The sequence below is a fragment of the Lissotriton helveticus genome, chromosome 8, assembly GCF_964261635.1.
Source record: "Lissotriton helveticus chromosome 8, aLisHel1.1, whole genome shotgun sequence".
NCBI classification, from domain to species: Eukaryota; Metazoa; Chordata; class Amphibia; order Caudata; family Salamandridae; genus Lissotriton; species Lissotriton helveticus.
Window position 1 is genome coordinate 1,012,652,852 of NC_136069.1, and position 17,941 is coordinate 1,012,670,792.

Genomic DNA, 17,941 nt, shown 5'->3' on the forward strand with positions numbered 1-17,941 from the left:
TACAGGTACGACAAAAAATCCCTTATTTCATTTGTACATTTTATTTCTTTTTTTCGTTATTGTATCAAAAATATTTTTTCATTTTTTTTAAACTTTTACTTATGTATATATCCTTTCGCAAACATAGATAATAATCCAATTCATATTGCAGTGTACATACAATGTGTTTGAGAACATACAGTACCTTACAATAAAACCTAATACCCTGTTAGTCACACACCAACCAACATATACACTTACTCATAGATAGCGGGACGAAGCACGACCGACGAGGCAGGAGGACTATATAGGTCGACTTGGAAGACGCACGAAGTCTCTGCTAATGCCAAGAGTTAAGATATTAAAGAAAGTGATCGTGACTAATCATGGGAAGGAAATGACCTATGAAGCCTACACCTCCCTTCGAACTAAGAAAAGTGACAAGGAGCACGAACCGTAGAAAAATAGGTGCCTCGCCTGCTCTCAAACGTGCAAACATAGAACCGCTCATGAGTGACAGACTTGAGATCAAACTGGGAGAAACCAACAGGAGAAGTCGATACAGCACGTCTGCATGAATTGGTCTACATACCAAATTAGTGAATAGTCCCCACAACTACATAGCTTGAATAATTTTGGGGCAATGTTTTTTTACTTATCACTAAGGAATAGTTATTACTCACACGCAAAAGAAACTGGACACAGCTAGGTGATTATGTATTGAAGGTACCCTGTACACACAAAAATGCTGGCTCCACTTCCTGTGGTGCATCTGATGTCCCTGACCTATACTGTCAAAGGAGAAACAGGAGTCTTATAAACAACGTGCTCCAAGACTGACCAGAACTGGTTTGGACTAGGTACAGGACCCTCTGACTTCACAGGACAAAGGATTTGGTGGTATAAATATTGGGGCGCAAACCCCAGAACTTTAGAACTCTTTTGGATCAAGAGGACTGCCAAGAAGAAGACCTGGAGAAGCTGTGAGGAGAAACTACCACTTTGCTATGTGCTCTGCTGCATTGGCCTGCAGTGGCTGCTTTTGTCTTGGGCAGTGAAAGGGTTGGACTGACCTTCGTGCAATCGACTTTAGTGAGTTTCTCCAAGGGCTTTAGATAGAGCTTGCCCCCTGTTCAAGAAGTCTCAGGAACAGCAAAGACTTCAAGCTCTTCTGCCCTCAGCACTGGAAACTGTGTGTTTTGTGCTGCAACAGAAGAAAAGCAACTTGACGACGACGCTGGCGACTCAGTGTCCTGACGGCACCGCAGAGGGCACCGTCACAACGCCGCACTGCGACCGTGGTCTCACCGATGATGACGCTCGTAAAGTTACACGATGCACCGTCCTCATCTGGCACCGCAGCCTTGGCCTACCGACACCGGTGCCATCGACTCCAGTTCGTCAGCCGACGACAGCTCTTCAGCAACGATGACGCCGCTGCTAGCACCATGACGAGCACCACCGTCATCTCGCACCGCGACCCTGGTCTCACCAACGACGTTATCTGACGCTGCCACCGAGCTGCTGTTCGCACCGCGACCTGGCAGCACCGTACACCGCAGCGCTGCACTTCGCACTGCAGCACCCGACGTCTGCCGGCGCCAGCGCTCCTGACTTCACCTGAGAGGAACTTGATCTGCAACGCGTGTGACTTCGAGGGCCAAACGACTCCTGCACCGACTTCCGGATCAGACGCCTGCGGACGCCATGTTTTCGGAACTTCAACAAGAGGTCGCCGACACCCTGCATTTCTAAAAGGTACTGTTTGCGGGTCTTCTCCACACCGTAGCTGGCCCGCGACACTGCAGTCATCCAGAACTGATTGGATTTGTTTGCTCACTACGCGGTGATAGCCCCGGTTGGAGCTATTGACATCAACAAACTGTTTTTCAAGGTTATTTTGTTAACTGAAGATTTCTAAGTACTGTACTGTGGCTCTTTATCATTTTGGTCTTGTTTTAAGTATATACAAATATTGGATATTTTTCTAAACTGGTGTGGTGTCCTTTTGTAGTGCTTACGCTGTATTACTGTTGGTTATGTGCAAATGCTTTACAAACTACCTCTAAAGATAAGCCGGACTGCTCGTGCCAAGCTACCAAGGGGGTGAGCAGGGGTTATTTTAGGAGTGTAACTCCCTTATCCTGACTAGGAAGAAGGGTCCTTATTTGGACAAAGGTGCAAGCCATTGCCAACTAGAGACCCCCATTTTTTAACAGTGTGCATTATCAAGTTATATCAGTTACTGTGGAGATCCTTGACATCACTGGGCTTGTATCATTGTGAACATGTCATCTACACTCATTCACAGAACCAGAAGGGAGAACTTTACATATGGGACATTTTCCAATAATGTAAACACTCTCCATTAATGCGTCATCAATTAAAGTTTTCTAAATGAATTCAGCATTTTGAAGACATTTATTTTAAAGGTATTCTTCATCAAATTAATCAACAATGTATTAACAGTAACCAATATTCAATAAAGTATTTCCACATAAGTTCAATAGTTCATTAATTCGACCTCTGTAAAATATCCACAACATTTCAGTACATTTTAGGGTCAGGAATCCCCTGCATCAAGTGCGAATAAACGTAATGTTTTTTCATTAAATGCTAAATATGGCTAAAAGACTATAAAACCATAGCTAACTAAACCTATAATCAATGTGTAATATTGTATTTTTACACCTGGCATTTCAAATCCATTGTTCTATGTCAAATCTGTCTCCAAAGTGAAAGTGTCCTATCAAGTTATTTTCACATGATAGTGACATTAAGTTTCAACATGTCTCTTTCCCAAAAACTATGCAAATACTCATGAGCCATTTCTTTAATCTTTCTCTCTGCAGTCTGTTTTCTTTCTCTGTTATAGCTGATGGTGGCTACGGTGCCGTTCAGCAGACTGAATCATTTAATGTGCTATTATCCTCTCTTGCCTACTTTTCCATGTTATTTGAATTGTATTCAATAGATTGTTTCTTAAATGTAAAAGCATTAATACCTTTGTTCTTTCAAGGGATTGGGCACCAATATATTTAACAGACGTATCCAATTATTTTCACTTGTTGGTGATGAATTACTTGTCATCTCCTTTATACGATTTATCAACTACTTCGATCATTTGAAAATGTACTTCTAAATTTTGTTAAGCTTGTATACGCGATTTGCCATTGAGAACCTATCTTCTGATGTTCAAATATTACTTTCATGTTTTAGGATATGAATATCTCTATTGCCTTTCCATTTTTCCTCCGTATAAAAGGCCAAATGCCATTTTAATTCTTTCAAAAAGGCATTTCACAAGGAGGGTAACCGTTCAATAAAATATTTCTCACATTCTGGGGTGCGTAATTTCGGTGCCTTTTTTACTTTTTTCACATTATTACAATAGGTATTGCTCAAACCTGGCCAAACTCCTTCCGAACACACCTGTCCAAAAACTTAGAGAAGCTTATCAATTGATGCCTCAACAAACATTTCAGCAACCAGTAGCTCCTCAACTACAGGAAGTCAGGCCTCAGACCCAACAAAAGTCCAGAAACAGCACTCATCACTGCCACAGATGACATCCACATGATTCTAGACAAAGGAGATCCAGGATCCCTCAACCTTCTGAACCTTTTTGCAGCATCTGACATGGTCCCACAATCTGTCCTCATCATACGCCGGTTTTATTTTTGTGTGGTTGGATATTGATTCATCATTAATGAAGGGGGGGGCAGAAAGCGCCCTAGGCACCAGGGATTCATTTATAGAGCAGATTTTGGGTTAGGGGCTGTCAAAAATGGGCATGCCAATGCCCCCCTCCATATTGCACAGTCTTTCTGCCCCCACTGGGAGGCAGATGGGACAATAGTCCCTGATCTGCCCCTCAGGTGGGGCATAAAGCACACTAGGCACCAGGGATTGTTTTTTAAGTGTACATAGGGGTGGGAGCTGCCCCAAATGGGCATGCCAATTCCCCCACCCCCCAAAAAAGTCCATTCTTTCTGCCCCCCAGAAAGCAGATGGGGGCAATAGCCCCTGACTTGCCCCCGAGGGGCAGGCGGATAGCCCACTGGGCACCAGGGATTGTTTTTTTTCTATAGGTAGGGGTGGGGCTGCCCAAAATGGGCATGCAAATGCCCCCAACCCCAAACAAATTGCCAGAGTCTTTCTGTCCCTCCGGGAGGCAGATAGGGGGCAATAGCACCTTATCTGCCTCCGTAGGGAGCAGAAAGCCCACTAGGCACCAGGGATTATGTTATTTATTATATGTAGGGGTGGGGCCGCCCAGAATGGGCAAGTCAATGCCCCCACCATTCATAGAAATTAGCCACAGTGTTTCTGACTCCCCCAGGAAGCAGATGGGGGCAAAAGTCCCTGATCTTTCCCCCGAGGGGGGCAGAAAGCCCACTAGCAATCAGGGATTATGTTGATTTTTGTATTCATAGGGCATGGGGCTGCTGAGAAGGGTCATGCTAATGCCTCCTATCCCCAAAAAGTTGTTCTGTCTCCCGGAAGACAGATAGGGGCAATAGCTTAGTGATAGGACATTTGCGCCGGCACGGTGATCCCACACAGAAATGTGAGGAAAATGTGTTTTTTATCAGCTAAGTTTGAAGGTTGCAGGGGATTCGGGGTAGGAAACCACTGGGGGATCCAAGCCACACATCCCTGAACTCCCCCGGGTGTCTAGTTTTCAGAAATGTATGGGTTTGATAGGTTTCCATAGATGGTCGCCAAGCCTGAGGCCAAAAACCCAGGAGAACCCCCCTTGCAAAACCAACTCGGGAGACATGGGGGAATGCTGGGTGGTGGGAAATTTGTGTCAGCCCGGTGATCCCACAAAGAAACATGAGAAAATGTGATTCTTTTCTGCTAAAGTTGAGGTTTACAGGGGATTCTGGGTAGGAAAACGTTGGGGGATCAACGCATGCCATACCTTCCTGGACTCCCCCGGGTGTCTCGTTTTCAGAAGTGTCTGGGTTTGGTAGGTTTCCCTACATGGCCGCCGAGCCAGAGGCCAAAAACCCAGGTGACCCCCCCTTGCAAAAACAGGTTGTTTTGGGATTGGTAATCTTGATGTCTCCACAATACGTTTTGGGCCCTTGCCTGCTGTGGGTACTTGGCCCACCCACACAAGTGAGGTACCATTTTTATCAGGAGACTTTGGGGAATGCAGGGTGGGTGGAAGTTTGTGGATCTACGTAGATGGCCAACGGAGGAGATGATGGTGAATCCTGCCTCCAACTGACTAATGATGGGCCTGATACATTGGACTAGGAAGGTTTGGAGACAGTGGCAAGAGTGTAAAGGGTGGACTGGCCTGCCCACTGGCTCCCTGTCCCAAGAGTATGCTAGGTCCCTGTTAGATCTGGGGGTCTCTAGTTGGCAATGGTTATCACCTTTGTCCAAATAGGGACCCTTACTTCTAAGTCAGGATAAGGGGATTACTCTTTTTAATAACCCCTGCTCACCCCCTTGGTAGTTTGGCACGAGCAGACAGGCTTATCTCAGAGGCAGTGTGTTAAGCATTTGTGAATATACACAGTAATACAGTGATAACACTACAGATGGACACAACACAGGTTTAATAAAAATAAGTATTCTTTATATAGACTTAAACACAAGACCACAAACGACAAAAATCCACAATACAGTACTAAAGGTTACTTAAAAGATGATAAAAGTCTCTTAATTCAAGTTGATGGTAAATACGACAAAGTTCTCACAAAGTTCTTAGATGCGACACGCAAAGTGAACAAAAGGCTCGCAAAAGGGGAGATGCATCGGTTCCGTGACCCGGGGGAACGGTTGCGTCCTTCCTCAATGCTTGCGCAGAGTAGAGGACTCGTCGTGAGCCTTACCGGTGCGGAGGTGATGCGTAGATTCTCGTCCTGTTGCGATGCGAGAAGAAGGCGCCCTTGATGCGGCGATGCGATGACGCCCTGGCAGCCTTGCGACGACTCTGTACTTTGGAGCCGCGACAGGCCCTGCGATGCGCTTCTCCGGCGATGCGATGACAGCTCTCTCGATGCGTTACGCTTCTCCGGCGATGCGACAGCAGACAGCTTCGATGAACACATGCTTCCAGGGAGATGCGATGAACTCTCGCTTCTCCGGCGTTGCGATGATTTCAGCTGCGGCGGCGACACGCTTCTTCTCGATGCGTCGCGCTTCCAGCTCCCAGCGGCACGCAAGTGACTGGAGTCAGAATTCCCAGCAAGGAAATTCAGGAGGGAGCTGGAGATGAAGTCTTTTGGCCCTGAGACTTCAGCAGGAGGCAAGCACACTTCAAGCCCTTGGAGAATATTCTGTAGATGAAAGTCCTTACAAAGTTCCTTCTCCTTTCCCTTGGCAATGAAGCAACCACTGCAGGCCAACCCAGCAAACAGCACACTGGCAGAGGGGCAGTCCACACTCCTGCAGCTTCCTTGGTTCTTCTCCTTGGCAGAAAGGTTTCTTGTTCCAGAAGTGATCCAAAGTCTGTGGGATTGGGTCCCAATATTTATACCAAAAAATCCTTTGTTCTCTGCAGGCAGAGAGGCCTCTGCCTAGTTTAAACCAGTTCCTGAGCACTGTGTTTACATGACTCTTCTTTTCCTTTCACTGTGCAGGGCAGAAACATCAGACGCCCCACAGGAGGTGGAGCCAGCACAGGGGAGGTAAGATGCAGCTCTGGAGTACTCTGTTGACAAGATTCCCCTTCTCCTTTCACTGTGTAGGGCAGAGACATCAGACAAACCACAGGGGGTGGAGCCAGCATTGTGGAGGGAAGGCACAGCCCTATTCAGGTCCCAGGTGCACTCTCCCCTCCCAGCTGGAGGTAAATCTCCCTATTCACCACTGGGCTGTCCCAGACTGTCTCCTGGAATTTCCACAGTCCTGTCACACACTAACCCAGACAAGGAGTACACAAGTCAGCAGAGGCGGGCTCAAATGGTTAGGCAAGCAAATACCTACTTTCTAAAAGTGGTATTTGCAAACACAGAATAGTAAAATAAACTTTACTAAAAGATGTATTTTACTATTCTGAGTTCAGGCATACTAAACTCGAATTTCTACCATGTTCCCTGAGTCAGTTAGGATTGCAGGGATGTAACAATCTTCACTGCCATTCTAGTCTATGAGAACAGGTAGCCTTTAATAGTGAAAAAAGAAAATGGCTGTCATTCACTACTAGAACATGCTACACACATCAGAGCATGCCCTACCTTATACTTACAATGCACCCTGCCCTTGGGCCTACCATAGGGGTGTCTAATATGAAGTAAAGGGAAGGTTTAGGGACTGGCAAGTGGGTGCACTTGGCCAAGTCGACATGGTAGTCACAGACTACACACAGGCCTTGCAATGGCAGGCCTGAGACACACTTTACAAGCTACTTCTGTGGGTGGCACAACCAGTGCTGCAAGCCCACCAGCAGCATTTGCTCTACAAGCCCTGGGCACACATGGTGCACTGTACTAGGGGCTGACAGTAGATCAAATAAGTCAATCATGGAATCCAATCAGTATATCAATTTAACATAGGGAGCACTTGCACTGTGGCACTGATTAGCAGTGGCACAGGGCCCAAAACATACAACCAGCAACAATATGTCAAAACAGAGGCGGCAATCCGTCAACAAATGGAAGGGAGACTCACGCCAATGATGTCAGGACTAACAGTCCCACATCCACGACCACGCAGAGGCTGGACAGCTTGCATGACTCAGTGGCTGGTCTGGACAGGAAGTGGCAGGGCACCCCTTCCATAGCCACAAAAGGGATGAAAGACAGACTGAGGGGGACAGGTGGTAGTCGTGAGGCCCAAGGATCTGGCCGTAGCTCGAGACTCCTTGAAGCGCTCAAGAGCCAAGTCTGCCTTGTCGCCAAAAAGGCAAGTGCCATCAAAGGGCATGTCCATCAAAGTCGATTGGACATCTCCCCGAAAAGCCAGATGTCCTCCACCAGGCTGCGTGCTTATGACGAGGCAACCCTTCTGCCCAGTGAGTCCGTTGTGTCCAGTCCACATTGTATGGTGAATTTGGCTTAGTCTCTCCCGTCCGCAACTGCTTGGGAGAGAACAGCCTGGGCCTCCTCTGAGCACTTAGACTGCTCTTGCGCAACAGTATCCCAGATGGTATGGGAGTATCAGCCCAAGAGGCAAGCGGTATTCACCGATCTCAATGCCAAGCTGGAGGAAGAAAACATCCTCTTCCCAAGATGGTCCAGCTTCTTGGATTCCCTATCGGGGGATTAGAAGGGAATGCGTTTTTTGAAGATGAGGATGAGAACCAAGCTCCCAGGGAAGGGATGTTGCGTCAGGAACACTAGGTCACCCGGAGCAGGGCAGTGGCAGCGGGCGATTGTCCTGTCAACATGAGCCCCTGTGCTGGGCTTAGACCAAGTGTCCAGAAGGACATATGTGAGGGTTTCATTGAAGGGCAAAAGGGATTCTGAAGTGGTAGCCACTGGCTGAAGCACCTCTGTTAGGAGGTTAGTCCTGACTGCCACCGAAGAGAGGCCAAGACCTCAGCCGCCCTTCTCACCACCATGGCGTAGGATGCTCCCTCCTCCATAGCCATGGTAGGGGGAGAAAGCAAGTCAGTGTCAGGGGGGTGTCCGAAACACTGGCCTGACCCAGGTCCATCCGCCAGTCCATGGGGTCTTCAAGTTGGTCAGTTAAAGGGTTCAGCTGCCCCTGCTCCTGGCATCAAATCAGAACCATGCATGAACACAGGGAAGCCGCTTGAGCAGAGCCGGGCTGCCCAAAAATGAGGTACAGGGTCTAATAGAACTTTTGGATCTGAGCAGGAGACACTCTGGTTCCCAGAAAAGTGAGTAGGCGTGGAGTCGTCTCAGAGTAAGACTCAAGAGGATGGAGCTTTCGAGCAGCGATACTCAGAGTCTCGTGTTACGTTGGTTGAATGATGAGGAGAAGCCGAAGAATGTCTGTGCTTCTTCGACTTCTTATTCTTGCCTGAACTCACCAACTTGGAATGCGAGGAGGAAAGCAGGCTCCGCGTCCGTTCTCGGGACCTTCTTCTCGAACAGGAACGGGAGCGACACGGAGCTGAGAGCCGGGCCTACAAAAGCTTTCGGGACCGCTCCTGGAAAGCCTTCAAGTTCATGGCCCGGCACTCGGAGCACGACTTCGGGTTGGGGTCGCATTCCAGGCACCAGAGACACACAAGGCACCATCACGGACACCATCCGATGGCAGGAGCTGCACAGTTTGAAGCCGGCCCTACGCTGGGACATCATCGACGCACCAGGAGTCCAAGACTCAAAAAGGAAGTCGACAAAAGTCAAAAAAAGGCTATCCAAAAACAGCTACGGGTAGCACTCTCCAGATCTTCTCTCAGATCTAAAGTAAACAGGAATGCGACATCTGACAGTCCCACCATTCACAAATGTCCATGTACAACAAACATTTCAAAATAATGGAAAATACAGCCTTTGATTACCATGAATTACTATCCCACACTCACGAAGGATACAATTCCATGTAAGATGGAACGCACACAGTCTCCTTTGTAAACTCCACAGGACAATAAAGCCTGCCCAGCTCTTCTTCATATAGTGTTAAAGCTTCAGTCAGGTTCACACAGTTTCCCTGTAAGAGAAGCATAAGGAGAATCTTGTTAAAATACCAGGCAAAAATGTACTATCCAATTGTTTGTAACACTGAACAGAAGCATCTTAATTAAGTTAGTCATGGATTGAAATTCAGTTCAGATACTGTGGTCCCTCGCATCAGCTATTATTAAATATTGAAACAGTTGAATTTCCCACAAATAGATCAATAGAGACTTCTCAGTTTTCTTTGTGCCACAGCAGCAGAGAGCTGCTTACAGGAGTATTCACAGAAACTCTGAGGCAACATGCAAATACATAGTATGCAGAAGGAAATATTAAAACCACGGTAGCGGCTCTTGTACTTTTAGTCCCAAATCCCCCTTCCTTCCGACTCAAAGGACACACAGTCAAGGCAGGTCATAGTAAGAAGAATATTTCTTGCCAACCATAATGGGTTACAAACAGATACTGAATGATAGGTGAGAACAGGGGTACTATCCTCGGATTTAGGGTGTGCACACGGTTTATCACGGACCACTTCTGGTCCTCTTAATCCATCATATATCTTTCCAATGAAAATTCTTCAAACACAATTTCCTTTATGTCATTTTTATTCGTATTTTTAATGATATTTCCTCATTGAATACTTCATTTATCAATTCTTAGCAGGTTTCAATCGTACAACATAACACTTTGACCCAATGCATTTCGGGTACAACAGGACCCTTCGTCGGGGGTCTCTACGGAAAAAGAATAAAGAATACATAATGAGCCCCAGCTACGTTCTCAATGTTTACATAGCCTCAAAAATCATACATTTTTAACTTTACATAAACGAGTTACTCAATGCCTGTCTCGTATCCACCACATTACATTCGAGCGCTGGAGGTTTATGAATTTTCGAAATCTAAAACCAGCTGTCTTTTAACTTAACCATAACGCGCTGAAAACTAACAAAAGGTTCCTCTCGCTTAGTTGTGACCTAGGTCACCCGTACTTACAGTGAAATGTAGCGTCTCCGCTTCCTGCTCTTTCGTCCAATGCCTGCTGCATTCAGATCGCTTAACGCTAACGGCCCTTATAACTGATCTGATAGGTCAACAACCGATCACGTGATCGCCGTGTGAAGACTAATTACATTGCGATTATACACGAAACTAAGCAATACTACACGAAATCCAGATAATCTCGCTTGTGTTTACTCAGCTAAAATAAAGTTCAAACCTATTCACCCAAAATAATTGAATAGCGCGACCTGCTCGAGGTTATTAAGTTTGAATATTTTACGCATCCTCAATCGGTTAGACACATGTATTTTATGCTGAATAAATGCATTCTAATACAACATAATGAAAATCTGAAAGATGAAACGCTGTATATTATGCTTGTGTTCATACATTAATGCCTGAGGGTAAAAACGGTCGGCCATTTTGGAATGGTCATTCACATTCACTGAATATCCCAGACTTCTAAGCGTTAAAGAGGTAATTTATCGCCCAACATAAAAACACCAATGGAAACTGGAAATAACACAACTCATATATAACAAAAATATGAAATGTCTGACAGCATTTTATGAATAGCACAATGTCCTCTGCCCCTGCAGGGCAAATCCTTTCTCATCAATCAAAAGTTTATAGGAAACATGTGAGTTCCAACCTGTCATTGAGCCCATCTGGCTGAAGGCTTCCCATCTTTTTAATCCAAAAGTACATGCAACTACATTAATTCATTATCATCGAAATATGCGCATACCAAGAGGACTTAGAATAGCACTTAAACCAATGCTCTGCAGAAACAACAAACCCTTTCTCAACAAGTGGTATCAGATTTTAAACAAGTGCAGTCTAGATCTGATTCTATTGATAGTGGAGGAACTTTCCAAGGAATTAAAAGAAGTTGAAATTGAATTGGATACAGTTAAAAGTGAACTCAATAAATATGATGACTTGACCACACAATTGGAAGACATAAACAAAAGATTGGAAAAGTACGCTAAAGAGATTGAAGACAGAAAAATCAAAAAATACAAAAGAGACACAGTAGACTATAAGTTGGAAGAAGTCTATAGCTGGGCGGAAGTGTATAACCAGCGGAAGTGGCAAAAACCTACCACCAATATCACATCGTCCCAGGAGAGTGTGGTATCAGATTCGGAAACAACACAAAATAGAAGACCAATAGAAAAAACATCACAAACAGGTCAAAAGTCACAAACTGATAAGTCTTTTTTAGATGTGAGTTCGGCAGCCAACAATTTTCATTATGTTGTATTAGAATGCATTTATTCAGCATAAAATACATGTGTCTAACCGATTGAGGATGCGTAAAATATTCAAACTTAATAACCTCGAGCAGGTCGCGCTATTCAATTATTTTGGGTGAATAGGTTTGAACTTTATTTTAGCTGAGTAAACACAAGCGAGATTATCTGGATTTCGTGTAGTATTGCTTAGTTTCGTGTATAATCGCAATGTAATTAGTCTTCACACGGCGATCACGTGATCGGTTGTTGACCTATCAGATCAGTTATAAGGGCCGTTAGCGTTAAGCGATCTGAATGCAGCAGGCATTGGACGAAAGAGCAGGAAGCGGAGACGCTACATTTCACTGTAAGTACGGGTGACCTAGGTCACAACTAAGCGAGAGGAACATTTTGTTAGTTTTCAGCGCGTTATGGTTAAGTTAAAAGACAGCTGGTTTTAGATTTCGAAAATTCATAAACCTCCAGCGCTCGAATGTAATGTGGTGGATACGAGACAGGCATTGAGTAACTCGTTTATGTAAAGTTAAAAATGTATGATTTTTGAGGCTATGTAAACATTGAGAACGTAGCTGGGGCTCATTATGTATTCTTTATTCTTTTTCCGTAGAGACCCCCGACGAAGGGTCCTGTTGTACCCGAAATGCATTGGGTCAAAGTGTTATGTTGTACGATTGAAACCTGCTAAGAATTGATAAATGAAGTATTCAATGAGGAAATATCATTAAAAATACGAATAAAAATGACATAAAGGAAATTGTGTTTGAAGAATTTTCATTGGAAAGATATATGATGGATTAAGAGGACCAGAAGTGGTCCGTGATAAACCGTGTGCACACCCTAAATCCGAGGATAGTACCCCTGTTCTCACCTATCATTCACATTTTGGACAGTGTTCCTAGACAAAACACTCTTCAGGTTGTGGCACCAAACTAACTGCACTAAAGAAAGATATACTTACAGGAAGTGAGTGCAACTGGTGATTTTTACAAACAGATACTTACATATGTGGTCCAACTGCTAATAGGCCTCGTCCTCTACACCTATTGTCTTTCAGATCCTTAGGTAGAATTTTCCCATAAGAGGAGGCCAAAGGCTACTTACACAAGAACAAACTAGCCAGGTGGCTTGTCTGAAAGAGGCACACTTAGTACTATAGGTACAAGAGTGTGGTGAGTAACTTGTACTTAATTGTTCTTGCACCTCCAGGCTCATGGGAGTAATATAGAAACTGTCCAACAAGCCAGGATGTAGACAGGACTGCAACTCAAATCCACAAGCAATCTCGTCTACAAGAACACAAGAGCGAGGGATCCAGTTTGAGTGCGTAATTTAGAGCTGCAACTAAGAGGAACCTGGATACCGCCAGAAGAACTGCACTGAATTAAACCTTGATGTCTGGTGCTACACCCACTTCATAAGGGGGAGAAGAGTCAAATAAATGAATGACCTGTAGTTAGAGGACCTACGGACTGGGGCTAATAACAGTGAAAGTAGAGAAAGGAAACCATTGACGCCTAGGAAACAAAAAGGCCCCACCCCTCCTGTTTAAGGCGCTGTTACCCTGTGGGTTAAGGTGTGAGCAAAAGTCATGCAAAATGACAGAAGTCGTCTCAGTCTTGCAAAGGAGATTCGCCTGGGGAGGCTACCTCTCAGATGACTTCCTAATTACTTAAGCAAGGTGACCAGACAAAGAAATCCCAGAATCCCAGGAAGCTCAAGCAAAAAAACAAAAGTAACACTCAAATTAAGCAAGGGAAGAAAACAAACATCCAACTTTTTCCAAGAATCCAACCATGTCCAAAATGAAAGAAGAGGACGAAACTACAGGCAACTGAGTAAAAATGTAAGAGACTGAGTAGTAGGCTACCTGCCACAGGAGAACTACTACTTAAAGCTTCCAAATTCCAGAGATGGGAAGGTGCACCTGAGGACAACTGTGCAAGGGTAGGAAGGTCCCAGTTAGACTGTCAGAAAATCCAATTAAGCCTTTGTTGAAAGATTCAAAAGGACCATCAATAAGGCAGTAAGTTGTAAAAGTGCAGCTCTGAAGAAACACTCCCAAAAAGCCACCTTGCAGAAATTGGTCAGGTACTTCATGTAGAAGAATCAAAAAAGAACCTTATCAAAAAGGAGGTCCAAGATCTCATGGGCTTCCCTGCAGAGTAATGTAGAGTAAAGGGAGGACCTCTGCCAACAATCACCCCAAGGACAATGTGTCTGAATTCTGTGCAGGCGCAATGTCAGGCAAAATGAGGTCAACTATACTAGACTATCACATCCTCTAAAATGGGCTGACCAGAATACTTTCAAGGAAAAGTTCTGCGGGCAACAATTACCACCCATAATCAGGCTGTGAAAAACAAAGTGATGGATAACCGCTTGAATTAATCTCAGCCACTGGTAATTACTCTGGGCCTCATTCCACTTCACTGCACTCAGCATTTTACTCTACATAGAGAAACAGACAAAGCGGTCTGGGTTTGTTGTGTTCTTAGCGAGGCTCTAACTGGCCATGGAGGTAGGCAGTCTCAGTCACTATGCAACCGTTGATTGGGTGCCCCGAGTAAGACGCGCCCTGGACTCACAACTCTTACATAAAAGATCTCGGAGGAGCAAAAGAGACTCTCATGAAAGAACTGTCCCTGACTAGACACAGGAAGACAAAACATACTAGGTTTCCAGGGGGTTTCTGTAGCAGAGGTTTCAGGTGGCTCAAATGCAGCAGTCTGCAAGGGAGAAGCTTCCTAGGGTGAGAAGGGAATAGCAGGAGTAGCATCCCTAGACAAAAGTGGAATCCTGTATTTTTTCTTACTCCAAAAAGAGGAGAGAAGAACTCCGCACCACCCACCCTCCCCAGAGAGAGCGAGAGAGAGAGAGAGAGGGAGGGAGGGGAAGCATTTGGTTCAGCTTCACAATGACACATTTTAATGGCTAATTAATACGTTTGGAGGAAGTTACTTCCAAAAAATGGGTAAATGTAAAATAAAGGACTGTTGTTCCAGCAGGTCTCCATCGGAAAAACAAATGGGTAAATAACCTAATAAATAAGTAAAAAAACAAACCTTAGAACAACCGGTGCATGTCGGCTTTGGTTGTTTATAAAATTGAGATTCAAGAGTAGCAGTAAGTTTTGATAAAAGATAGGCCCTTCTAAAATATTGTAATGTAGCACAGTTCTTTATAACAGCTGCATAGTTAAAGTGTTGACAGTACATCACTTCTGCAACTTAGTTCTAAATTTAAAATATAAATATATTATCCAAAGCCCTCCAGTGAGCGTTTCTAAATATAATTATTGAGAGGTTTATCAAGCACGCACAGGGCTAGACACCAGCAGAATAGAATTTTTACTTTTAGTTTAATTTTGAAATATTGTTGTCAAAGCAGCTGTGCGTTTGCATTCAGCATTTAACGTTTTTATTGTTTGTTAACCTATCCTTTGCTTCTCTTGCATTAACAGAAGCGGAGGATGAAAGGGTTGTAAATTTAGGAGGAGGCTATATTTTTCTGAAATCCTCTTTTGTGTTAGATCTTTGATAGGTACATGTTTTCTATTTAAAATAACCAGTCCTTTAACTCACTTCAGCATCGCAACCCAGACAATATCGTTTTTGACTGGGCTCTGCCTTATTTAGTAACCTGTAACTATACAAACGTCTGTAGCAGCTATTTGCTTTAACTTCCCCTTTGGCAAACATGTAATTTCCTTCCACTGCCAAGCTGATTGTGACGGTATATAAACAACCCACGTGTGTAATTTTAAACTCATAAATAGAGAACCGTGGTAGGTAGTTTTTAGAGCAAACCACCAATTTAACTCAGCTCGAATTGGTGCAGGGTTCACAGCCAAGTTCGCCTTACACACATAAAAGCGAGAAAAAAACCTTGCGGACTGAGCTGTTCAAATACCTCAGCAGACGCGTGTGAGAGGCGCTCACAGTGCCAAAAAGATGGTCTCCGAGGCTAGGTAAACCTGCAGAGGAAGTAGATGAACACAAAAATAAACGATATAAATTTAGAATAGCTGTGCAAGCCTTTAATAACAAACCCACGAAATACTGATAAAAAAGGGACCAACTAAACGACTAAAAAAAGCCACATGATACAATGAGTTTGCTTTTTCAGCCAATCTACTCACATTACCGAGAGGTTACAAAAGGTCATATCAATACCAAATGTTTTTAAGTGTAGAATTTCTTATCAAACAAAATAAAGCTGAGGAGTTAAGACATCAGTAGAAGGCTTCGACCAAGTGGTCTGAAAACAAAAATTACATTTGTACTATTTAATTTTCAATGATGTACATATTTGGCAATCAAGGAGACCAAGCAATTGTTTATCACTAGCGATGTAAAAGAATTAAAACCCTGAAGAACGAAAGTTATACATGTCAGAGTATGAGTACCTACAAAACAGAACCGTTTTATATCTTTTCCAGGAGCCCGAAAATCACAGACCCGATTCCGAGCTGGGGAGAAGAAAAAAATCGCCTGATTACCACACCTACTAGGGCCACCTGAGTGACAGACCTCCCAGACCCAGTCCTTGATACTTGAATGAACTTTTGCACTTTTGTCTAAAGGTGTTAAAAAAATGATGTATATTTTGGCATGCTTAACCTTCATGCACAGTATTAAACCCTTTGCTACTAGGATGCCCCCCCCCCCCCGTCCCATGCCCTTTTCTGGCTATTTGGGATAGTTTGCGCTTAGGCCCCTGTAACTTTTCGTCCACATAAGGTATCCAAGCCAAATTTGCATCCTTTTCTTCCAACTTCATGGAGATTTTAAAAGTACCCAGAAATTAGCCAAAATACAGCTACATTTAATTTTTGGTGGGGGAAAAACAGGGAAAATAGTGCTGCAGAAGAAAGTGTCTGGTTTTTTCCTGCAAATGGCATCAACAAAGGGTTTGTGGTGCTGAAATCATCATCTTACTAGCTTTCAGGGACAAGCAGACTTTTGTTAGTAAACCAAAATGATTTACAGTTTTGGCATTTTACTGGGACACAGCCTATTTTTGCCACTTTTTGTGCTTTTAACCTCCTTCCAGTTAGTAGAATAAATGGGTATGAAAGGTGTAATGGATCCCGGAAAGCTATACATTTCTGAAAAGGAGACAGAATTATTAATTCAGCAAGGGTCAGTTGTGTAGATCCTTCAAGGTTTTTTTTAATAGAAACTAACAGTTGAAAAAGAGGAAAATTGAAAATTAGTTGGAAAAAACAGCCATTTATGCTGTTTTCACCTGTAACTTCTTCTAAGTATGATAGCTTTTTGAAAGCAATATACCGTTACATCTGCTGGACCCTTCTGATTGTTTGGGATATATAGGACTTGTAGGTTCATCAAGAACCCGAGGAACCCAGAGCCAATAACTGAGCAGTGTCTTGAAACGGTCTTTCAGCGTGTACCACGTTTATATAGCACTTTATTTGGTGAAATATAAAGAGTGAAAAATGGGTATCAAAGAAAGGGGAACAAAATATAGAGTTACGAAACAGTAGCTATTTGCACATACCCATACTAGCTTGTGAATTATAAAACATTTTTCAAAGTGACTCCTTTTTAACACATTGTCGTACATTTGGAAGGCAAAAATGCATAGTAAGTCAATAGGTAATAACAGTTACTCTACAATTGTGAGTCCCGAGTCTCCCGATAAAAAACGTACCTCACTTGTGTGGGTAGGCCTAGTGCCCATGACAGGAAACTGCTCCAAACGCAACGCGGACACACCACATTTTTACAGCGAAAACTGACCCATTTTTTTGCAAAGTGCCTAGCTGTGAATTTTGAACCCTAGCTCTGCCGGCACTTAGGGAATCCTACAAAACCTATACATTTGTGAAAACTAGACACCCAGGGGAATCCAGGATGGGGTGACTTGTGTGGCTCTCACCAGGTTCTGTCACCCAGAATCCCTTGCAAACCTCAGACTCCATAAAAACAAAAAACAAAAAAAATCCTAACATTTCTGTGATGGACAGTTCTGGAATCTGCATGGATCCACAAAATTCCACCGCTTTCCCCAAAGTGTTCTGCTAAAAATGATACACAAGTGAGGTATCATTTTACTCGGGAGACTGAGGGGGAACGCTTTGTGGTAGGACACTTGTGCCTGCACAGTGATCCCACGCAAACAGATG

The 17,941-nt window shown here is 43.9% G+C and overlaps 1 protein-coding gene across 1 annotated transcript in view; it reads right to left on the bottom strand.

Moving 5' to 3' along the window:
- Positions 1-17,941, bottom strand: part of SMS (spermine synthase) — a 711,777-nt gene that overhangs the window by 22,435 nt on the left and 671,401 nt on the right. Inside the window, exon 10 of the mRNA XM_078657845.1 lies at positions 9,449-9,564. Within this exon, the coding sequence (XP_078513971.1) occupies positions 9,449-9,564 (116 nt within the window). The remainder of the gene's footprint in view (positions 1-9,448; positions 9,565-17,941) is intronic.